Source organism: Mus caroli, unplaced genomic scaffold, assembly GCF_978045245.1.
Source record: "Mus caroli unplaced genomic scaffold, Mus_caroli_1 scaffold_19, whole genome shotgun sequence".
NCBI lineage: Eukaryota > Metazoa > Chordata > Mammalia > Rodentia > Muridae > Mus > Mus caroli.
In genome coordinates this window covers 71934062-71959151 of record NW_028227274.1, presented here as the reverse complement: position 1 = coordinate 71959151, position 25090 = coordinate 71934062, and the positions used below count along the sequence as shown (strand labels likewise).

General features: G+C 40.6%; 1 protein-coding gene across 1 annotated transcript in view; it reads left to right on the top strand.

The window, feature by feature from the left end:
• The window catches only part of Smad4 (SMAD family member 4), a 55700-nt gene that overhangs the window by 9657 nt on the left and 20953 nt on the right, over nucleotides 1–25090 (top strand). The window contains exons 2-5 of the mRNA XM_021150940.3: nucleotides 6367–6743; nucleotides 8463–8637; nucleotides 9232–9261; nucleotides 21434–21643. Coding sequence (XP_021006599.1) covers nucleotides 6495–6743; nucleotides 8463–8637; nucleotides 9232–9261; nucleotides 21434–21643 — 664 coding nt within the window. The 5' untranslated portion in view covers nucleotides 6367–6494. The remainder of the gene's footprint in view (nucleotides 1–6366; nucleotides 6744–8462; nucleotides 8638–9231; nucleotides 9262–21433; nucleotides 21644–25090) is intronic.

Genomic DNA, 25090 nt, shown 5'->3' with positions numbered 1-25090 from the left:
GTCTGTCCTGTAACGGGATGCTGTGCTCCTCCTCCTTCCTGACAGAAACCTACTCTGACAGAATATGTGACTCTTACATCACCGCCCACTCTCCTTAGCCTGGCAGTTCATTTTCATGTGTGTAGACAGTACTATTTTACCAAGTATTCTCATGGCTCCCTCTCCTTGAAATTTGCAATAGCCCAGGAATTATTGTCATTTTGGGTAGTTTTGTTTTGTTCTGAAGGATAGTCTGCCTGCCTGCCTTTGAAGGATGCTTGGTACTCTCCTGTCCTTTACCGTTAGACAACCAGTGATTCTCTGCTTCTCACTTTCTCTTCCCGACAGTGGCCATCAAAAACTTTGCCCAACTAAGAACTAAACAGGCCCGACCCTGCTCCACTTCCACTCTCCGAGAACAGTCACATTCAGACGGTTAGGACCAGAGTCCAAAAGTGTCTCTAGACATTGCCAGATGGCCCTTGGGAGACTAGTTTGTCTTGTTGAGAATCAGTGGTATTGCCATATGACTGTGGCCAATCAAAGGCAAGGATGAGTAATAACCTTTAAAAGGAGATGCGGGACTCTTCCCTTCCTCCCTTCCCTCTCCCTAACATGGGAAGAGAGCGCTCTGTCAGTCTCTGAGATGGGCAGTGGGTGGGAACACCACATGTATCTGAGATACAGAACAGCTTAAACAAAATATTTCTTAAACAGTAGGTAGTTGGGGACTTGGTTATTATAACTGTACCATAGCCCTTTATAACTTGAGTAATGTGTTATAGCAAGATGGAAATGTTTTATGTGTCCGTTTGCTTCCATATCTCTTTAGTTCTTACGTGTTTGGTAGTATGCTTGGATTTCTAGATGTGTTGTGCACACACACGGACGCGCTAGGGATTGAATCTAGTCTTCATAGGTACATGTTTCACCACTACCTTCAAATCCTAGATCCCAGCACTTGGGAGGCAAGAGGCAGGCAAATTGAGGCCAGCCTGGTTTACAGAGTGAGTTCCAGGACAGCCAAGGCTACACAGAGAAACCCTGTCTCGAAACCCCCAACTGCTCCACCAAAAAAAAAAAAAAAAAAAAAAAAAAAAAGAAAAGAAAAGAAAAGAGAATATTTTGAATATTTTATGAGTTGAAATCTTGTTGCATTGCTCAGCTTTTTAAGCCTTTATACTCAGTTTTATTTGACGTGGATATATAGCATATAAAAATAGGTATACTGGTAAAGCATAATTTATTTAATAATTTTGCTGTACATAAAGTTTTATAATTTATTGAAGATCAAAGTAAATTTGTGTACTGATAGGATGGACAGGCTTGTTGATTTTTACATAAAGAATTAGGTCTTTGCTAAACACTTGAAGCTGCCAGATAGAGAATATTTTCTGTGTTTTCAGAATTGGTCCGTATTTTGATTTTTGTGGAGATCAGTGCTGAGAATACTGCCTCACACACCCAGTATAAGGTGGAAGAAGGATGTTTAGTGCCAATCTCAAACCCAAGTTCATTAAGCAAGTAAAAGAAAACGAGACTCAGGGCTGCCACTCAAATGACAGTTTTTTAAGACCAAACATTCTAATACAATATAATCCAAAATTACACTAACTTGATACATAATGAAGAATGCTGGCAGGAAAATACTGTCTTTTGTCCTCTGCAGTTAAACCATTCTGAAATTAGTAAGAGCTGGAAACTGCAGTGAGAACCCAGTGAGAGTGGGGAAGTACTGGGATACCGGCAGAAATGCCTTGGCTAGATTACTTGTTTTTTTGCAGGTTCAAAAACCTCTTAATACTGGTGTGTGTGTGTGTGTGTGACCTCTACGTTTAATTTCAGGACCCCTAGATGGGATCATAAATTAGAGTTTAAGAAACTGTGTCCTCAGTGGCTTCCTGTCTGAGCTTCCCCGTTAGCTGGTGCCGCTGATATCACCACTACACCAGCCAGAGTCAGTTCTTACGAGTAAGCAGTGCTCTTTAAGGAGTATTGTAGACATTTGTATGAGAGGGCCTTGAAGGTGGGGTCTAAGTGATAGCATTCTGGAAGACACAGTGAAGAATTACCTTGGCATCTCACAAAACTTGAAAATGTCCTACAAACTCACATAGGAGGAAAATAAAATTAGTGTATAGACCAATACTAGGAATTAAATTTTTCTTATTTGAAGATTTTTTAAAATTTTTTTTTATTTTTTGACCTTAATTTGCCATTTGAGAAAAATCAACATCACCAACATATCCCAATATAATGTTTGTCTTAAAAAGTCTGAATATGTAACTCTCATGTTTATGAGGCCACATAAAGTACAAGTATTTTAACTCCTTTTTAAGAATGGGTTCCAGAGTTTAACCCATGCTAAATATATATTCTGCTGAGCTGAACTGTGTTCAAGGGCCTTAAGCTCTCTGTTTACATCTCTGATGTGGTGGTACACCTTACCGCAAAACACAGGTGGGTCTGACTGGGGGGGGGGGTCTTTTCCCTCTTCTAACTACTAAAACTGTTACATTTCTTTCTTTCTTCTTTCTTTCTTTCTTTCTTTCTTTCTTTCTTTCTTTCTTTCTTTTTTTTTTTTTTAAGATTTATTTATTATGTGTAAGTACACTGTAGCTGTCTTCAGACACACCAGAAGAGGGCATCAGATCTCATTATGGATGGTTGTGAGCCACCATGTGGTTGTTGGGATTTGAACTCTTAACCGCTGAGCCATCTTTTCAGCCCCTGACAGTTAAATTTCTTAAGTAGATTGCATTTTAATTTCAAGACAACAAAGGAGCTGTTCTAGGTTGTTACAGAAATGGGATGTTGGTCTGAGAAAATGCTTTTTTGATCCATGCCTACTAATGTGTAGCTCTAGAGTGTTTGCAAGTGTGGGTTTGTGACTTGAGTCAGTTATGGCTCCTGAATGGCTTTGTATACACTGTTGCATTTCATTACTCAGGGAGTCTGTAGGGTGGGCAGGACAGATAGATACTGTGCCCATTTCATTGACCAGACCACTAGGAGAGATTTAAGGAGGTCATTTATGTTGTTAGAACTTTAGTTGGAACATACAGCTCTATTTTATCCTGTCAGTATTTGCCCACGTCCCATCACATTTCTATAGTCTAAAGCTATACAGTGTAGGAATACATTTATATCACTGCTGATACTATTTCCTTGTAAGAAACTTCTAAATTATATTTAAGATCCTTATGATATAAGGAATACAATAAATCTAAGATATGAGGAAGCTGTTTTTATGAAAGCTAAGTTATTTTTGTGTTTAAAGAAACTTAAAATTGATACATCGTTTGCAATACTGCCAGGCCCCAGACAGCCTACGTTTAATAAAGAATGACCTTTCGTATAGACACCGTGGAGAAAATGGTTAGATACAAATACTTAAACTATACATTGGTGCAAATTTATAATAATTATGGAATGTAAATGAGTTTCTTTGCAAACTTAAGTTTGTCCCAAGACAGTACCACAGAAAAAAAATAGTACAGTCAGTTTATGGACACTTGCTTGGTATGTGTCATGTCTTTTTACGTTTTTTACTGCTTTGACAAAGCACCATGACCAAGGCAACTTAGAAAAGAAAGTGTAATTTGGGGCTTGCTTCCAGTTTCAGAGTGTGAGAGCTTACATGTTGAGACAACAACCACGAGGTGGTGGGGCAGGAAGACAATGATGAGAACCTGTGTGACCCTCCCCCAGTGACACACCTCCTTCAGCAAGGTCACACCTCCTGGTCTTATCAATTTGGGACCAAGTATTCAAACATAGGAGCCTGTGGGGCTATTTATATTCAAACCACCAAAGTCAGGAACTACTTTGTGTTGGGAATTTGAAAGGTGAGACTCTGTTTTCTAAATTTGTAATGTTTTTTTTTTTTAACTCTGAGAACTGAAAGACAGATATGGTGAAGTTACTGTAATATGGTATGTAAATATAATAAAGGATAAGAAAGATGTACCTTAAAATTGAGGGAGGGGATCAAGTAATACAATAAGAAAGAAACAAACATATTAGGGAAGTAATTCTCAGGGATTGAGAGCAAGGTGACAGTTTAGTAGGAGAGACCCTTGGGAACAATTAAAATATTTTGTCTGTAATTTGAAAGGAAGCTAGGGCTTAATTATTGAGTGGTTAAAATGGTTTTGACTGTTTTAGGCCGAAGAAATGTTATGAGTTAAGTGTGTGAAACACAGCAATGTGTATGTTGGACAATATGTGGGACTTAACCTGTCCTAGCAATGGGTATATGATGAGAATGACAGTTCCCGTTTTTGGTCCACAGGTGTTTTAGTCACACTGTTCATTTGCTGAACAGTGAGATGGAAAAGACACCAAGACTAAGATTAGTCGGGGGCTTGCTTACAGTTTCAGAGGTTTAGTCCATTATCATCATGGTGGGAGCATGGCACACTCAAAAGAGTGGGAGCAGTAGCTGAGCTACATCCTGTTGTGGAGGCAGAGAAGGCATGAGGAGGGCTTTAAAAACTTGAGAGCATACCTCCAGTGACACTTCCTCCATCAAGACTACATCTCCCAATCCTTCTAATCCTTTCAAATAGTGCCAGCCCCTGTGATGAAGCATTCACATATTTGAGCATATGGGGGCATGTTTATTCAAACCACCACAGCAGGCGTTTGTAATATGGAAATTAAACTAGTGAGTCTGGCAGTGAGAGGTATTAGACTAGATGTACTCAGGTTAGATTGGAGACTTTCTTCTGTTCTTCCAGTCTGAAGATTGAATCTTGGGTCTTCAGCATGCTGAGCAGGTATTTTATTACTCAGCCATCTCCTGGCCTTAGGAAAATTGTGTGTGTGTGTGTGTGTGTGTGTGTGTGTGTGTGTGTGTGTATGTGTAGGGGTGTATGGCAGACAGGTAGCTCTTACTGAGTTGTACAGTCTGGCATTGAATTGATGGTTTTCCTGTCTCAGTCAACCAAGGAGGTAGGATTACAGGTGTGCACTACTATGCCCAGCCAAGATTTATCATTTCTCTTCTTGTTTACCTTTCCTTTTTTGACTATACAGTGATTTCTTGTACTTCTCCCTTCCTCCTTTTCTCCATAAATAAATAATTACTTAAAAATAAGACTTTGGGGGCCAGGCGTGGTGACGCATGCCTTTAATCCCAGCACTTGGGAGGCAGAGGCAGGTGGATTTCTGAGTTCGAGGCCAGCCTGGTCTACAGAGTGAGTTCCAGGACAGCCAGGGCTATACAGAGAAACCCTGTCTCGAAACAAAACAAAACAAACAAAAAAAGACTTTGGGCACGGTGCACATGGCTGTCTTTTTATGTGACCTTTGAACTGTGAGTGATTAACCTCTGTCATTGTCTTTGTATATTTTCTCTGGTATGCCTTATTAGGAGAAGCTCTAAATGGATGCGTTTTGAGTAACATCCTTTAAAAACCACTATCTTAGGATTCCGATACTGAGTGCTTGATACTGAATACCATGTACAGTACACTTCATACTGTTTTTTTTCTCCCGAGTTCTCCTTTTATTTTCAGATTCAGGGGTTATAAGTAACTCTTTGTCTAACATCTTAGTCTAACTGGAATCCTAATCCTGCTATCTGACCCCGCCCACCCTGTGCAGATAGTCCTTATCTGGGAAGTGTCTCTTCAGTGACTGTTTATTAGCTGAGTTTAGCTTCGCATTTAGAGGCTGATGCAGGGGATTGTGGGTCCAGGCCAGCATGGAGGAAGACCTCGTTTCATCTTTTTATTTATGTTTATACATATCAGTAAGTGATAACTATTGACAGACATGAAAATTTCCTTCTTTACGTGGGGTATAATGAGTTGAGAAGCATTTTAAAAATACCTTTAGTGCAGCAGTTTCAGCCTATGGGCTGTGACCCCCTCTGAAGGCTGAACGGTCCTTCCACTGGGGTTGTGAATCAGATACCGTGGGTGTCAGATAGTTACATTATGATTCACAACAGTAGCAAAATTACAGTTAGGAGGTAGCAACGAAATAATTGTATGATTGGGGTTCATCACAACTTGAAGAACTGTATCAGGGTTGCAGCTAGGACGGTTGAGAAGCACTGCTTCACAGGAAGTGAGTGCTAAATACCAGTGGCCAGTATGAGTTCTAATAAATAACTAAGGAAAGAGCTAAGGAAGAGTTCGGCGTAATGGCACATTTGGTAACACTATTTAGTATGCCTATGCAATAGTAAGGAGACCTGAATTTTTAATGATTTTGGAGTATCAAAACTAGCTTTATTTTATAATTAAGCCATTTCAAACTTTAAGCATTTTTAAAACTATGGGCATTGAGTCTTTTGACTTAAATGGAATAGTTTTTCTTCCCAAAATAATTGTATCTACCTTGTGAAATGTGTTCTCATGTCTCTTTCTTTCTTAGGTCATCCTGCTCACCAGATGTCTTGACAGTTTTTCTTGCAACATTGGCCATTGGTTTTCACTGCCTTCAAAAGATCAGAATTACTCCAGAAATTGGAGAGTTTGATTTAAAAGAAAAAACTTGAACAAATGGACAATATGTCTATAACAAACACACCAACAAGTAATGATGCCTGTCTGAGCATTGTGCATAGTTTGATGTGTCACAGACAGGGCGGGGAGAGTGAAACGTTTGCAAAAAGAGCGATTGAGAGTTTGGTAAAGAAGCTGAAGGAGAAAAAAGATGAGCTGGACTCTTTAATAACAGCTATAACTACCAACGGCGCTCATCCCAGCAAATGTGTCACCATACAGAGGACATTGGACGGACGGCTGCAGGTGAGTCTTGTGTGGCTTCTGTGCTGCTAGAGTAATAGATAGTTTTAAATTTCCTCTTAAGTTACTACCAATTTAATGTGAGCTCCATCTCCATATATTTATTTAATATATTTAGAGATTTATTTTTATCACTTGTGTGTGTACAGATACTGAAAGAGGCCAGAAGAGAGCATTCCCAGATGCTGCCATCCGACTGCTTGTCATAATAGAGCACTGGGCATTCTCAGTGCTGGGCCATCTCTTAAGCTCAGTGACTCTGTCTCTTGGCATACTGTGTGTCTTTGCCAGTGTGCATGATGAGAGTATGTGGAGAGTACACAAAAGATGGCTGTTATCATTTTTATGTTATTATTCAAAAATTGTGCAGTGAAGAAAATGGGAACACCAACGAGAAGCCCTGTATTGAGAGCTAATCCATGTCCAGCACACCGGCATTCGTGTCATGGCTAACACTCCCTCCCCACCTGCCTACCCTTGCTGGTATTGTAAATACACAGACTGATTCACTGGACTCTTGAATTTAGGTTTGTTACACTGCTTTCATTGGTATGAAACGAGCAGTGGTCACTCTTTTCATTTAAAGGTGTATCATATGTGTGAAGAAGTATGGAAATGTGATGGTAGATTTTAGAATTTTATTTCTAGATTTTAGGCATAAGTTTTGACAAATTCATACTTCTTTCATTTTTTTAAAACCTGAGTTTAGGCCTTGAAATTGAACTCTGGTCAAATTCTTGCTGTAATGTGTGATCCTGGATAGGTTATTTATTTTTTTTGTAACTCGGCCTAACCTAGAACTTGAGGGGTTTTTCCACCTCAGCCTCCTGAGTGTTGAGATTACAGGTGTGTACTCTAGGCTCTAATTATTTTGAACTTTGGATTTCTCATCTATTGAAAGGATAGTTGCAGGCTGAAATCGGCTGTGGGAGTGGACTTGTGTGTGGGATTCTCAAACCTGTTTTTCTTAGTGTATGCTGAAGACATCTCACTTCTATGGCCTTACAAGGTGTGAAGATTTCTTTTATCTTGGCAGATAAGCAGGTCGTCAGGTGACATACCTGAGCATCCTCAGTTCAGTTCTGACCCAGTCTACTCGCAGATACCAATCATGATCGTCTGGTTGTTTTACCTGTGCTTCTATCTGTCTGCTGTAAAGAGTTCCCACAGTCCCACCCACAGGCTCCAGTCATTTCCTTAACCATCTAACTGAGGAAGCCTTATTTACTATTATGAAGGTTATTGCATAGGCAACGTAAACTTTACCTCCATAGCCTCTCCAGGAAGACCACTCGGTCAGCTATCCCAAGCTCTCAAACCTCGTTCTTCCCCTCCCCTCCCCTCCCCTCCCTTCCCCTCCCCTCCCCTCCCCTCCCCTCCCCTCTTCTCCTGCAGGTTTAATTTTAATTACCTAGACATAATTTATATCATTGTAATTAACTCTATGTTATAACCTTTCCCTTCAGCAGAGGTTGGGGAGTGGGGGCTAAAGTTCTGCCATAGTCTTTGCCTTGATTGTCCTCTCCTGATGATACTTGGGAGCTGTAGCCTTCAGTTAGCTTAGATCTCAGAAAAAAGAGACACTTTTAGAAGCCTAAGATTTTAGTTGTGTACAGGCTGTTGGAGCAAAGCCGTGTGTGTTCTGCAGTGTCACAGATGCTCACTCTGTGTAGTAAGTCACGCGAGGACTTACACCTAATAAGTGATTGTTTCTTTTCCTAGGTGGCTGGTCGGAAAGGATTCCCTCATGTGATCTACGCCCGTCTGTGGAGGTGGCCTGATCTACACAAGAATGAACTGAAGCATGTTAAATATTGTCAGTATGCGTTTGACTTAAAATGTGACAGTGTCTGTGTGAATCCATATCACTATGAGCGGGTTGTCTCCCCTGGAATTGGTAAGTTGACTGCCACTGCAGCACCTTCATAGATGTGAAAAGGGAGAAGATCCTAGTCATAGTAAAGGGAAAAGATCCTAGTCATATTTTAATTTTTCTAACTTAAAGTTTGTGTTTGAGGACTACTCAAGACTTCAAATGATGTTAAAGAAGCAGAATTAAAATTTTATTTAGACTAGGTCTCATGTCCTGGGCTGGCTAAGAGCCAGCTGTGTAGCCAAGCATGGTTCCTGGTCTGCTCCTCCAGTTCCTGAGACCTGGCATTAGAGGCATACACCACCATGCCTGGCTCAAGAGTTAGGCAATTTCAATGAAACGTAAAAACTTAAGTCAGAACAAATTTGTGTGTTTTTTCTTACTTCCAGAACTGAGTATATAAAATTGATCCTTTATCTACTTAGTACATTGTTGTTGCAAACAGTATGGGAAGCATTAACATTTATACCCAGCATTTACCCCACTTTTACGTTGAAATGGCTCATGAAATTTTGTAATCTCTGGCTTAAATTGATGTTCTGTAACTTAAAATGTAATGGAAGATATGTTCATTGTAATGATTTATGTTTTATTTTCTTTCCCTTTAAAAAAAATAAGATCTCTCAGGATTAACACTGCAGAGTAATGGTAAGTAACTGGATTCTTGTAACTTTTTCTATTTTCTTTAAACATGTATTGTTTATTTTTTGTTCATAAACAAGTGATTTGTGTAGGAGCTAGTAACACGAGAAAAATTGCTACACTGAACATGCAGATTTTGTAGAGGAGGTATGTAGTAACATTGAAAATTGGATTTATTACATTTCTTTATTGTATACATTTGAATGTTTTGCCTGCATGTATATCTGTATCATTTGAGTTGCTGCCTGTGGAAGCTGTAAGGGGCAGTAAGTCCCCAGTGAGACAAAAGGCTAAAGTGCTTTGAGATGAGAAAATCTACTTGGTTTTATTTTGGGTATTTTGGTAGATATGAAAATGGGGTTTTAAAAATTGGTTTATTAACAAACTGTAATCTCTTTAAAAACCTAATTTGTGGGGATGCTTTCATTGCCACCTTAAAAAAGTGAGCTCGTGTTGTACAGCAGGGAGTAAGGTGGCGCTTTCTTTGCTCAGTTTTACAGTTCTGGAAGGGCTGTTTGACTTTAGTCTCTTCTCTTCCAAGTCCTGGTAAGAGAGGCATGCCAGTATTTTGGCTTCAGGTTTCTAGAACTGGGGTTGGTGGTAGTGGGAGCTCTGACGGACGTTCTGGGGATAGTAGCTTTAGAGTCACTGAAATCTCTGCCTCTGCTGACTCAGGACATGTTGAACATTAGCATCCTTCAGGGCATCACCAGTCTCCGTCCATGGTTTTGCAGTTAGGGTTTAGGAAGCTGTAGTGATACTTTCAGAATTTCAGTGTGCAGTGGTTGTGAAGGTCCACATCAGCCTTGTGGATCCCCCTGGTGGTAGATCTGTAGACAGTCCTGCCTGCTTTAATTTGCTTAGAAAACAGATTTTTCTCACATTTCACTTTTGAACTGGACAAAGAGATAATAGTGGGCCAGGAAATGAGAAGCTGAGAAGAATGAGACGTTTGCTTCCTGTCAGCTGGGATTGTGTGCTCGTCGGTTCTGGTACAGCTCATCTCTTTCCTGACGCTGTGACCAGTCTGACCCATGTATTCATTTTACAAATATTTAGTGAATTTTTTATTGCCTGCTACTGTGCTAAGGGATATTGAAAAATGTGTTACATTTCTTCTATTCAAAGTTGAGTCTTTTGGAGGAAAGAAAAAGTTAACAAGACATAGCATGCTGTGGGGTGAGGGCTTGCCCATGGCAGTAACAGAGTGACCACTGACTTAAGCTTTCTTTGTCACCTATGGAGAATTCATTTTTTCCCTCATACAAAAGTTTACAATCTTGTGACTTCTCTAAAAGGATGCTTTAAAATAGCTTACAGTTATTAAATAATTATTGTATGTAAGGCACTGAGCTAAATGAGTTATGATTATTTTAGTCATGTTCTATTGCTGTGAAGAGACACCAAAGAAACTCTTACAAAAGAAAACATTTAGCTGGGGCTTGCTTATACTTTCAGAGGTATAATCCGTTTTCCTCATGGGGAGGAACATGGTCCCATGCACACATACATGTTAGCTGAGAGTTCTACATTTGAATCCAAAGGTAGCAGGAAAAGAGAAAGATGTTTACCCTGGCTTGAACTTTTAACACCCCAAAGCCCACACTTTGTCCAACAAGGCCACACCTCCTAATCCCTCTCAAGTATTGTCATTCCCTAATGACCAAGCATTCAAATACAGGAGGCTGTGGGTACCATTCCTAGTTAAACCACCTCAGTAAATACTGTGCCATTGCCCATTTCATGCTTTTCTGTGCTAGGTGAGATTATTTTCACTTTCCCTGATTAGGAGATAAGAACCTAGAGAGCAAGGAACTTGCTCAGCTAGGAGTCACAGTAATGTGGGTTTGCTATGAAATACTAAACCACAGAAAAGAGTCATAAAGTCAGGCTCCATGAAGTGAGAGAGTCATATTTGATCTATCTCATTTGTTACAAGAATATGTGGAACATGGGTACACAATCCATTTTTCTTTTCAGTGAATGAATTTGTTAAATATAAACTCAGGGGAATATTTTACAATTTGGTATCTATAATGGCTATTCTTAGTTGTCAACTTGACTACATCTGTAATTGACAAAAACCTCCAAGCAGTTGGGCACACCTGTGAGAGACTTTTAGTTAAATTGGAAAATCCAGATCACTGGAGGTTGGAAGACTCACCTTAAATCTGAGCAACAGATTCTTAAAATACATGGAAGAAGGAAGCTTTTGTTCTTTGCCTATAGTTACCCTTGTTCTCGCTGGCAAGTGCATTTGTTCACTGATACTAGAGCATACTTCTTCGGGATTCCAGTATATGCTGAAGACCAGCTAACTCGTTGAACCTTGTGGACTGGGTAACTGCTGGATTCTTGGATATACCTTAGGAAGACAGCCATTGTTAGACAAGCTTGACTACAACCTGTAAGGCACTCAAACCCGTATTTTTTTCAGTCATTTTACTAGTTCTCTTCCTTTAGAGACCTCTGACTAATAAAGGGTTGTGGTTACAGGGAAACAGAAGTTTAAGGATGAATTCAAGTATCTGGACTAGACTTGGACTTTTGCCAATGCCTACAGTTACTGAAGGCTCCCCTGAAAGTATGGAGAACACTCAAAGCCCATGGTTAGAAGTATTTAAAGGTTTGCTCTTTGGAATAGGGAATTTAGTGTTCTGTATATAAAACTTTTGACAATATGTGGAATAAGGAAAATAATGATGTTGGTTGCTTCTATCATTTCTGCATAAATTGACAATTGACAAAAATAAGTTTATGGATAAAATAACCAACTTTTAGTATCTCAAGATGCAGAAGCAGAGGAAAAGAATAGAACTTAGTGGAGTACTTGACTAGCTCCAGGTGTGTATAAACAGCCTAAAGATTTCTAAGTGTGCCCTGGAAGAGAATTTCCTCTCTAGCAGCCATAGAGCTGAAAAGTTGCAGAAAATGAAATCAAAGCCCTCATTCCAAGATTAGACTTGAAAGATACACAACTGGTGGTTCACACTACATTTTCCTTTAACTCTCCTATTTGGCTTATGCAGAAGACAGATCCTAGATCATGGAGAATGACAGTTGACTGTTGAAAACTTAATCAAGTAGTGACTCTGATTGCAGCTGCTGTACCAGATGTGGTGTCCTTACTTAAAGAGATTAAGATGTTTAGTGGACCTATTTGGATTCTGGAGACAGCACATCTTCCCTTGGGTGTGTTATTCTGGCTAATATACCAAGTGATTTGGGACTCTACTAGTTTAGAATAGGGCCTGGAATAGGAGAAGTTCTTCAACAAGCATAGACTCACAATCTTATAGACTCTATTCTTATAGACTCATGGGTTGTCCCATGTGAGTAATTGACTGAGAAAGAGAAAATTGAGCCTAGTTTTCTGTGGTTCTGCATGTTAAACAGTTAACTGCATGTTACCAGTGAAAGAAAATCCTCACTGTGGGTAGAACTTGAGATAAAAGTGCACATGGTTGTAGTTTTGCTTTGAAGGAGAAATGGTCAGATATAAGATTGTTGAATGATTTGTTGGTTGTAGCCAGTGGTTTGATGGGATAGTCAGGGAATTGGGAAGAACATGATTAGAACATTGGAAAGACATTTGGGGAAGAAGCATGTGAATTGATGTCTTTGAATGGCTAAGGATGTGAAGATGCTTATGTCCGTCCCATGTACATGTACATCAAAAGGTGACCAGCAGACGTGTTCAGTAATCAAGAAGATAGGATGAACTGTTCCCTTCTGTGGACAGCCTTTCTCCAGCCATCCCTGTCATTGCCCAGTGGGCCTATGAACAAAGTGGCCATAGTGGCACAGATGGAGGTTATGTGTGGGTGAGACAGCATGGGCTTCCATCACCAAGGCTGGCCTGGGCACAGCTGTTGCTGAGTGCTGATCTGCTAACGACAGAGACCATCGCTGATCTTCAGATATGGCACCATTCCGTGTGGTGACCAGCCAGCAAGCCTGGTGGCAGGTTGAGAACATTGGACCATTTCCTTCACAGAGAGGGCAGTCCTTTGTCCTTGCTAGAATGGATACTGCTTCTGGTCCTGGATCTCTGTTTCTAGCATGTAATGCTTCTGCCAACACTGCCATCATGGACTTACAGAATGCCTTATCCACCACCATGGTATCCATACAGCACTGCTTCTGACCAAGGACCTCACTTCACAGCTAGAGAAGAAAGAGTAAGGGGATCCATTGCAGCTGTCGTGGTAGAAAAATGGATCAGTGTAGCTGTCTTGTCTTTTGCTACTTTGTGGGTTCTTCTCTTTTCCACCCTCTCCACCCTTTTTTCCTTCTACCCTTTCAATCTCAACACTAGATAAGAGAGAAAAAAGGATAGAGAAGAAAGGAAAGAGATCCCTGAATAAAGTCAGGGATCCAAGAGAGGGAGATCTTATCATTAGCCGACTTCCTAAGTTTGGTCTTTGCCATTAGGATATCTAATGTCTTCATTTGTTTCTTCTTTGCACATAACTGCTTAACAAACTGTAACCAACATAACCAACAACCCACCCGGCCTTTCAGGGCCTAGCATTTATACACCCTCCGAAAGGTTCTCAGAATTCCAAATGTACTGTCTGCAGCTGGCGAAGTCAAGGCCTCTTTTCCCCCACCAGTGAACGAGGCAGCTCATAGCTGCTGTGGACAATCAGAAGCAGCCCTGTGTCCCCCACAAAATTAAAACAAAAACATACAATATTTCTGTGTTTTTAAAGAAACCAAAATTCCAGAATTTTCACTACAAGATCAGCCTTTTGAAAACACAGCTATGGCACCAATTCGGGAGCACCAACCTCGAGGCCAGGAGCAGGCTTCTCCAGAAGGCAGCACATGCTTAGAATATGGTCTCTCCCACAGTTAGGACTGGTGGCTTTAGGACTTGAGAGGTAGGAAAGGGACTCATTCCACTCACCATCACCACTTTGCTTTCTGCCATGGAACCTTAAGTTCTGCTAGCTTAGAAATTCTGGTTGCAGAGTGAGTGCTTCTGCCAGGAGATACATCAAACATTCTACTGAACTGTAAGCGCAGACTTTTTCTTGGCCACTTTGGGGTTCTGATACTTTAAACCTATAGTCTAAGAAAATAGTAACAGTGTTAGGAAGGGTGATTGATCCAGATTGCTGAAAGGGAATTGTATTGCTTCTCCATAATGGAAGTAAGCAAGATTGGTCTGAAGTATACAGGATCCTTCAGTGTGTCTCTTGGTGCTACCATGACAGCCTAATCCAGGAAGGATGATACAGGACACAGACTCTAGGAATGGAAGTGTGGATCACTTCCAGAAGAAGAATAAAGGACTGCTGAGATGCTTGCTGAGGGGGGAGGAACTACAGAATGGGTAGTAGAGGAAGGAGTTATAATATGACTAGTTGCAGATATAATATTTATAATTGACATAAATGTTTCTTTCATATTTTGTTATGAATATGTTTGTCCAGATATTTGTGGGGTTTTTCCCTGTTACTTTTTTATCCTGAAGTGTAGCATTAGTTGAAATAACACCAGTGTTTTATTGTATCCGAGGTACTAATAGAGTGTCCTTCACGAAGCATTGTCACCTTTCTAAAGTACAGACCGTGCTTCTGGGTCTATGTGGGAGAGTAATCATGTTAGGTCTAATTTTGACCTGATTATTGGTTTCATTTGGAAAGGAAGCATGAAATAAGATGTGATTGTGTGTCAGGTCAACAAGGGCTAGAAGACGTGTGTTAGCTAGTGCTGATAGTCAGTTTGATTATAATAGAAACCCAGACCCCAACTAGGCATGCCTGGCGGGGACGTTTACTTAATTGCATCATTTGAGGCAGGAAGACCCACCTGAAATCCGGCTGCACCTCATGGCAGCCTATGTAAAGGCACAGAAGAAAGAAATGTTTGCTTCCTGCCTTCTTGCCCACACTCTGACTGGCAAGTTCACAGATGTTGCTGCTGAGGCCTTCCTTCACTGTCAGCCTCCTCCTCCAGGACTGCCATATATAGTGAAGGCTGGCTGAGACATGGAGTCTGGTGGACGGCACCCCTACTGGTTTCCTGGACTTTCCTTCAGGAGACACTATTGTTGGAGTAGCTTGACTGCATCCTGTAAGCCACTCTAGTAAATCCTTTTTATCAGTTCTGTTCCTCTAGAGAACTGTATCTTTTTTCATGGACTTAAAAAAGTATAGACTGTGCTTTTTTAATTAGTTTTTTGATAAGCAGTATAATTGGTCCACAAATGAAATAGTATAGAAAGGTATCTAGTGAAAGTGCTCCCAGACCTCTGTGCCTGCCTGAGTCACGTGGATTAGCCCCTAGTGTTTGCTTCCAGGGTTTCTTTGGTATTCATGCCAAAAATACATGCATTATTCCCTTATTTTATATATAAAAAAATCACAAACTGTGGACACTATTCTGGGCCTTGGTGGGTTTCCTTTTTTTTTTTTTTTTTTTTTTTTTTTAAGAGAGTGATGTGTGTGTGTGTGTGTGTGTGCTTGCACGCATGCGCGTGCTCATGCATATGATTACTGGGTGTCATTTCTCTTCTTTTACTTTGAGTTTTTGGAACCATACTCAGGTATCTAGCCTTGGTGGCAAACCATCTTCTGAGCCCCTATATCATGTATATCATCATATTTTGTGTTTTGTGACTTGCTTTTTTTTTTCTCTCTTGTTAAAAACTTAATTACAGCCGGGTGTGGTGGCGCATGCCTTTAATCCCAGCACTCGGGAGGCAGAGGCAGGCGGATTTCTGAGTTCAAGGCCAGCCTGGTCTACAAAGTGAGTTCCAGGACAGCCAGGGCTACACAGAGGAACCCTGTCTTGAAAAACCAAAAACCAACCAACCAAACAAACAAAGAAAACCTTTGTTCCAGACTCTTATCCTAATTGATGTCTTAAGTTTCTACCAAGAAATGCATATTTTAAGTTAAATTGAAAAAAGAAAAAAATCCCTAGACTGGCAGCACTTCCAAACTTAACTCCCTCCTTCCTTCTTTCCTTTCTTTCTTCCTTCTTTTTCTTCCTTCCTTCCTTCCTTCTTTGAAATTGTTGACAATTTTATTTCTGTGCATAAAGTTTGATGGAAAACCATTACTAATTCTATTAAAACAAGCTGAGCATTTTAATTGAAAGCATAGTAAGTATAATTAATATACCATATTCTAAAATATAGCTTGAACATGTGCAGCATGCTGTTAAATTTTGCTACAGTGTATTTGAGACCAAGTATAAATTGTTACATGCATCAAGGGTGGATCACAGTTTATCACAGCCACCATTTCTTTGTCTTGCAAAATCTAATAAGTCTTTCAGGGGAGGAGAAATCAGACTGGTCAACACGGTACTGTATTGCCATTTGTACATCTGCATCATCAGTAGCTTCTTGATATGGCTTGAATACATTTTAGCATCATCAAGAACTGTGGTCACATATTGGAAGGCACACTTCAACATCCAGTTCGTAATTCTGGGCTCATATTCTGTAAGCCCCAGATCCTTCACGACTTGTGCTATCATCTGTGCATTTTGAGCAACCGTCTTGTCAGACTCCATGTTAGAAGATGATCAGGCATCTTGAACTAAATCATCCACATTCATGTACTTCAGTTCTGGTCTTGATGTAAGTTCTTTGCATAGTATGTTTTTTCCAACCCATGGTGTACCAGTGAGCAGTCTTTCATGTGCCTAAAGTGTTTTTTTTTTCCCCCCAATGTTTGTCAAATCAATTAAAGGGTAAGATGATGACTTTATCTTATAATGTGGCTGACAACCTAAGACAGTTGAGAAAAGATGCAGAGCTTACGGAACTTTGTCCTAGATTTTTAACCTAATCAAACTCTGCAGTCCCCATAAGACCTACCATTTCCCTATTGTTGTGGCACCTTTGCTACAGCCCTCAGACCTTCATGACAGGCTTGGGGTATCTGTCTCTGGAATGTAATGGCCTTGACTGAAGCAGGACTGTTACAGAAATGATCAGCTCCTGGTGTGGACAGGACGGCAGCCTCTGCTGAGAACCCTTTACCAGCCTTTGAGTGGGTCATCTGGTGCCTCTTGAAGGTTGATGGAACTCCTGCTCTCTGTAATGGCACTCACCGAAAGCTTTGTGATTCCCAGCTAAGTGGCTTATAAGAAGTTGCTGAGAGCCAGGGAGTGGGATCAGATTGGGGAAAATGGTCTCCTGTCATCTGATGGGCTTCTTCTTCACAGCCTGGAATAGAAAAAACAGCAGTATGGTAGTCCATAACGCCATGCTGTTCCCGTGTGGGTGTTGCGGGGCTGTGATGACCTTTCTATGCTCATAGTGGACGAACAGTTGGGCAACATCAGAGACAAGGTGATTAATCTGTCCTGTCATAGGTTTAATATTTTGGATACAGAGCCCCTTGTCTGGAAGTTGGCTCTTAAGTTCAGCTAACTCAATGGTCAACATACTCACACAGTGTTTTCTGCTTGCTGATGTCTTTTCACGTGGATTGCGCTATTGCTTCAAGTGAGTCAGGCCTGTGGGATATTGAGGAGAGTCATCAGTCAACCACGTTGGACTGGGCACCTGAGTGTGTGCTTGTAGACTAATGCAGTATCTTTACATTGGTGATCTTGAGAGACTCCTGTGCTGTGTGATTTTTAGGTGCATTTTCTTAGGTTTGACAACAGTCTTGTCTCCAATGGCTTGAGGATGAGGTTAAACATGGGAACTCAAGTTTGCCTATATAGATGTCCTTGGTGATGTATACCCAGGCACTTTGGTTCCCAGGGGGCCAGCATTCTTCCTCACCAGGTGAAGGGATAGAGACATTCTGTGTCTGATGGAGGGACTGAACTCAGCAGCGGGAACATTCCCTTCCTGCCCTTCCTGCATGAGTTGATCATCTTGAGAAGGATTCCCAAGACAAGGTCTGAGAAGGACAGTCTGGGGTTTTGGTTAGGTTCTTTTTTCTGCCAGTTAAAGAATTAAAAGGCAGAAAAACGAAGTGCAACAGGTGGCGTTGGCGTAATCTCTGAACACTGCAAACATCGGTGGAAAGAATCACAGATTCTGAGCTCTAGGAAAGTTTATCGGGGCAAGGAAACACACATATACAGCAGACAAATAGCGAAAAAGCCCTGCTGGAAAGCAGGCGGGGAGTTGGGAAGCTGAGAAGTCCAAGTTCCAGACTTGTATTTGGGAAGGGAGGCTTAGCTGTTTACAGGAGATGGCAGCTGCTGCTTCTGGATGTCACAGTCGCCTGTGGAGCTTCTCCGAGCAGTTCCTTCAAGTTCACAGCTGGGTCCTTTTATATTAGCATTGCCAGTAAGTTAAAAAAAAATCCTCAGTCACTTCAACAAAGCCCTAAATGTCCAGGAATTAAATGGAGATGCCAAGATCTTTCTGAAGAAAACCCCAGAATTTTGCTAAGAGCATAATTAGAAAACTAAAAAAGTTTAACCATACCCAACTAATGCCTTAAACAGGATTTTATTTATTATCATACTTTGTTCAACATTAGTATTTAGGGCCAACTTTCTAATTTAAAATTCCTTTTTCCATAGAGTATATTTTGTACTATTCCTTCTTCCCTAACTCCTCCCACATCCTCCTCACCTTCTTCCTATTGCACACTTGTGTATCACTCAAATCAGTCACTCAAAAAGAGGCAGAGGCAGGCGGATTTCTGAGTTCGAGGCCAGCCTGGTCTACAAAATGAATGCCAGGACAGCCAGGGCTACACAGAGAAACCCTGTCTCGAAAAACCCCCAAACAAAACAAAACAAAACAAAACAAAACAAAACAAAAAAAAACCCCATTAAACAAAAACAGAGGTTCAAATAACCATCAAGGCAAAAAATACCAAAACAACAAATACAGAATTGGTTTTGTGTTGTCCAGATACTTGGGCCTGCCCTGGAATGTGGTTGATATGCCTAGTGATTCGCTATTGGATAATTTTGTGTCTGCTTCACCATCTCAGTGCTGGGATGTTTGTTCGCTTTGAACTTGTACAGGTCTTGTCTGTATTGCCAGTCTCTTGAGTTCATATTTACATCAGTCCTGATGTGTCCTGAAGACCCTTTCCTTGCAGTCTTCTACCACCTCTGCCTCTTTACAGTCTTTCACCTCCTCTTCAGTTGCCCAGGCCTTGATGGGAGGGATTTGATGAAGACTCATGGGGCTTCCAGAGCCTCCCGCTCTCTGCAGTGTCCACTTGGGAGTCTCTGTTGATTTGCACCTGCTGCAAGAGAAGCTTCTCACATGGGACGGGCGATGACTCATCTAGGAGGACAGCAGGATGCCCTTAGAAGGCGTTAGCAGAATAATAGTAGTAATACATTTTCCTCTAGGGCCTATGAGCTATCTAGGCTTAGGTTTGTGACTACCTTAACAGTGTCAGGTATGGGTTCTATCTTATGAAGTGGGCCTTAAATCTGATTAAAAAAAAAGAGCGATTGGTTACTCTAGAAACATTTGTCTCACGATTACAGCAGTAAATCTTGTAAGCAGGTTGCTCTTGTAGGCTTGACTTTTTAATTGATAAATAGTAATGTGTAAAGTATCTTATCATTGAATTGTTTTCCATGGTAGTTTCTTGTAGATGTATTTTTTATTGTGTGTTTATTTTTGTGTCTCTGAGTTTGTGCATATGTGTGTAGGACCCTTGAGGCTAGAGGTGCGTCAGGAATTGGAGTGATATGAAGTTATGAACTGTTTGACCTGGGTGCTGGGAACCAAGCTAGGGATAAGCAAGCTGCTCTCTTTAACTACTGAGCCTCCTCTCCAGTCCCTACTGGAATATATGAGTTTAACAAATAGCAACATTTTCATGTTTCAGAGGTCAAAAAAGCGGTTGTGTACAGAAACATGAACAGATAATGCAGCATTTCTCCTGTTAGAAGTCTCAGTTCAGTAGCTAACCGGGATAAGGAGAGTAGCACGCTAGCTTTTCAGTTGAAGAGAAGGCCTTTGTGGCCTTTATACCTAAGACTAGATCAGTTCAGTTGATTGTAACTTTACAGTAGTTATCTACAAGTATAAGTTCAAAAGACTAAAGGCGCCGGGCGTGGTGGCACACGCCTTTAATCCCAGCACTTGGGAGGCAGAGACAGGCAGATTTCTGAGTTTGAGGCCAGCCTGGTCTACACAGTGAGTTTCAGGACAGCCATGACTAGGGAGAGGGGGAGCGGGAGGGAGACTGAAGGCTGGTTTTACTGGAGAGACAGCAGAGCCCAAAGCATTGTGCAAGACCACATGAGAAGGCTCTAAACAGAGAACTGACTGATAGGAATACAGTTCAGTTTCACACACACACACACACACACACACACACACACCAGCAAAGCAAATCAATCCCTAGTTGACTAAAGATAACTGTTCTTCATGATTTAGACCCTAGATTTGCTCACTAAACTGTGAAAGATTTAATTATTGAGTGTTCTCATTATTTTTGTGTAGATGGGGATTTTGAAAAGGAAATTCAAGCTTGTTGATTTGTGATCTTCTTAGCCTGCTTTCTTTTTTTTTTTTTCACCAGAGATAAATAGACATTTCTTTTTTTTTTTGATTTTTAATATTTTTATTACATATTTTCCTCAATTACATTTCCAATGCTATCCCAAAAGTCCCCCATAGCGCCCCCCACTTCCCTACCCACCCATTCCCATTCTTTTGGCCCTGGCATTCCCCTATATTGGGGCATATAAAGTTAGCCTGCCTTCTGGATGCCACATTGTCGGCAGTCACCCTACATTTAGCTTCAGGCTGACTTTTTAAAGGGACTCTCAGTGTACAGCAACTCCAAATGATATGTTCATTGTACTCCTTGGTCCTGGTCTGAATACCTTTCCAATCCCACTTTATCACAGGGTGAAGTGCAGAAAGGTAGAACTCAGCATTCCTTCGCAGTTTGCCTGGAGCAAGTGGTCTTCACAGTCTGAGTAACGTTTGCTGGGCATTTGGTTTTTACCTATTTAGATGACTGTGTCCTTCTGAATTCATCAGAATACTATGCCTTCAAAGTTTAGTGAGTCAAATTAGTTATTAGCTATAGCTGATAAAATGCGTCTCTGTTATATGAAAAACATCCTGAATTTGAGTTATTTATACTATGGTTAAGTTTTAGATACTGTCATATTACTTGTATATAGCTTTTTTTGTGGAAATGGAAGACTGTGAAAATATAAACGTATGTCTTTTTTGTTTGTGTTTTTGTTTTATGCATAGCTCCAAGTATGTTAGTGAAGGATGAGTACGTTCATGACTTTGAAGGACAGCCGTCCTTACCCACTGAAGGACATTCGATTCAAACCATCCAACACCCGCCAAGTAATCGGGCATCAACGGAGACATACAGCGCCCCGGCTCTGTTAGCCCCGGCAGAGTCTAACGCCACCAGCACCACCAACTTCCCCAACATTCCTGTGGCTTCCACAAGTGAGTGTTGCAGTCAGATAGAGCTGAAAGTTCTCCTCACCATCGAGTATTTATGTGTAGCCACTTGGAGCTTTTGTGGTCTTTCTGGTGCTGGGTATGGTATGGAGCCTGATCCATGCCTCAGGTGAATTCTCACTCCTGAGCCTGGAAGTAAGCTTATGTTAAATTGGTGTTTGAGTTCCTTCTGGAGAAAGTAGTGTTTGTAATTTATTTAAAGTTTCTGATATAGTCAAGTATAATGACCTTGATTGTAATCTTGCATACTTCGTTACTATTACAGGTACAAGTATGAAGTCTCCTGTAGTTTTCAGATAGATTTTAGAGAAATATTTAAGTAGTTAACAAGTAATTTTAATTTAATTTTTAATTTTTATATGTGTTTAAATGTGTAATTGTGTGTGCACATGTATGTGCATGGGCATATGTGAGTCACAGTGTGTGTGTATTGAGATCAGGGGACAACTTTGTGGAGTCCTTTCTCTCCTTCCATCTTTACATTTTTTTTTTTTTTAAAGATTTGTTTGTTTATATATTATGTGAGTACACTGTCATCTTCAGACACACCAGAAGAGGGCGTCAGATCCCACTACGGATGGTTGTGAGCCACCATGTGGTTGCTGGGAATTGAACTCAGGACCTCTGGAAGAGCAGTCAGTGCTCTTACCTGCTGAGCCATCTCTCCAGCCCCTCACATGGGTTCTTGGTGACATAGGTGACCAAGCTTGTGTAGTGAGAACCTTACTTATTGAGCCATTTCACTGGACCAGCAAACATCTTTGAACCATGATATTTATAAAATCTGTCAATGCATTTGAAGACTATTTTTAGTCCATTATTTTATCTGACAGAGTAACTTTATAATAATCTTCTCAATTTTCTTTTGTGATTACTTGGGAAAAAAGGCATTTAAACAGACTTGCTTTCAATATTTATTTCCCAGGTAGACCTTCAAGTATTTTTGACCAGTTTCAGTATAAAGCTAAAAGCTGCATCTTTGAAAATAATCCTTGTGGTAAAAATGTTATACCTTTTATACCATGTCTCAGGAGGCTTAATCTCTGTTCTCTTTTCTTCCTTCTTTTCCTTTCTTTGTTTCTTGATCATTTCAATTGAAATTAAGACCTTGCCCATGCTAGGTAAATCTTTTACAGCTGAACTACACCTTCAGCCTAGGCTCAGCTTTTCTGGGAGCCTAACAAAGATGGTGTGATCTGGTTTTGTTTATATTGTTACTTGCTTTTACAGTACCAGAGGTTGAAAACCTTCCTGTTTTATAGAATAATCTGCTTTAATTTAGAATTTGTTAAAATGTTTTTTTGACTCTGTGTGATATACATGTATGTGTGAATGGTGCTCTGTGTGCTGTGGTATACATGCTAAAGTCGGGGACAGCCTCTGTCATTGGTCCTTCGCTCCATCTTATTTGAGTCAGGGTCTCTTGCTTGAGCTGCATCTGCCAGTCTAGCTGTCTGGTGCCGGTGATTCTGACTTTGCCCCGCAGAGGAAGCACACACACACCATTGTACCTAGCTTTATGTGGATTCTGGGGATTCGATTTTAGGCCCCTCATGTGTAGGGAGCAAGCCCTTTATGCACTGAGACATCTTCTTAGCCCCTAATTACTATTTTTTAAATTTAAATGGCTTATAGAGCATGTGAACAGTGTTAATTGCATTTGACTGCTAAGAGCATTGTTTAAAAACCTATATTGGCAAGAGATTTTGACTATAAGGATTGATACTTTGTCACTACCTAAGAGAATGCTCATCTGTGGCAGACTTAACATTGGACTTTAATCCTTGGATAAGTAGATTTGTTTCTTAAATGTTTTTGCCCACTCCTTTTCCTTCCAGGCTGGGGTCTAAGCTAGTGTGTCACCTATGATAGGCAAGAGGTTTTTCACTGGGTACGCCCAGTCCTTGTAATATTTTCACAATTTCTCATTCGTCCATTTCCACCACTTGCAAGCAAAGTTTTTCAGTGGTTACAATCTTAGTACAGATAATTCATGTTCACATTTGACATATGTGTATGTATATAGCTTTTTGGGGGCAGGGGTTGAGACAAGATTTCACTCCATAAGTCAGGTCAGCTTTGGACTCCTGATTTCCATGTTTCCACCTCTGAAATGCTACTGTTACATGTGTGGCTACATGTTGCCTACCTCACACTTCTGGCTTCCTGTCTCTATTTACTCATTTGGAGTGTGGGTGACAGAAATGGTGGAGATAGAAAATAAAATAGGTGACATCCTCTTATATGGAGATCACTGCTGGGGCCCAGGCCTGCACTTGTTTTATGGTCTCTGGAAGTCAGACTTTGTTCAGGGATTTCCAAGGTGACTTCATTCTGACCTTTTGCCCCTCTCCTTCCCCTCCTCTTACCTCCCCTTTTCTTCCCCTTCCTGCAGGAAGAGTTGTGCTTGAAGGCCGTTAAAAGATGTGACTGAATGAAATCTATCCAATTCTGCCTTAGTACTTTTTATAGCAGATTTTTATAATTGAAATATAAATGTGTAGATTTTAGAACTTGTGGTGAGATTTTTTTCTTATATCTAAAAAGACATTGATAGAATTGAAGGAAAGACATTAGACAGACAGACAGAGGGTGGGAAGGCCTTTACATGAGCTCTGTTTCACTGTGACATCGTGTCCGCTGTGGCAGCAGTGCTCACTGGAGATAAGAACAGTGGCTTTGCAGGCAGGCCTTGGTTTTAAGGAGCAATGCCATGTGGGGAGGAGACATTGCCTTTGTTTTTGTTTTTGTTATTTTGAGACAAGAGTCTTAGCAATTATAGCTCAGCTGGCCATGAATTCATCTTGCTTACCTTTCTCAGGCTGGGATTATGGCCATACCGTTATGCCTAGCAAGTTCCTTTTTCTTGATATTTTGGATTGCAGTGACTTTTAGTTTCTGATTGAACTCTACAGTGTCGGTGACAAATAATAGTAAGAACCTCTCAGTGTTTTCCAACTGGAATAAACATGACGCAATGCTTGCTTTAAGAAATAGGTTTTTTCCACTTACAAAATACCTTAAAATGCCAGATAATAAAACATCATGAAACTTATTTTGAGCAAAATAGCAGCCAAATGAAACTTATTTTCTTGGTGTATTACAGAAAGAGCAACTAATTTAATACAAATATGGGTACACAGTGACATTCTTGGCATGATTCTGATTGTGTAAAAAGGATATGAAAATGTTTAAAATTGACAGATAGGCTTTTGTCGGTTGTTTTACAAATGATGTATTGGTTTGACATGGACCTAGTTGTTGTTTTATTTTCTGTTATTTTTCACCCTTGCCATCCTATTCCATCTAAAACACGTGCCTCCTGTGCTTGTTGTTGTTGTTGTTGAATGCCATTGTCCTGCATTACCAGCACCAGTGCCATGACGACTGACTTTATGTTGGCAACATCTTCCTGCCTGCGTTTTGAAGACC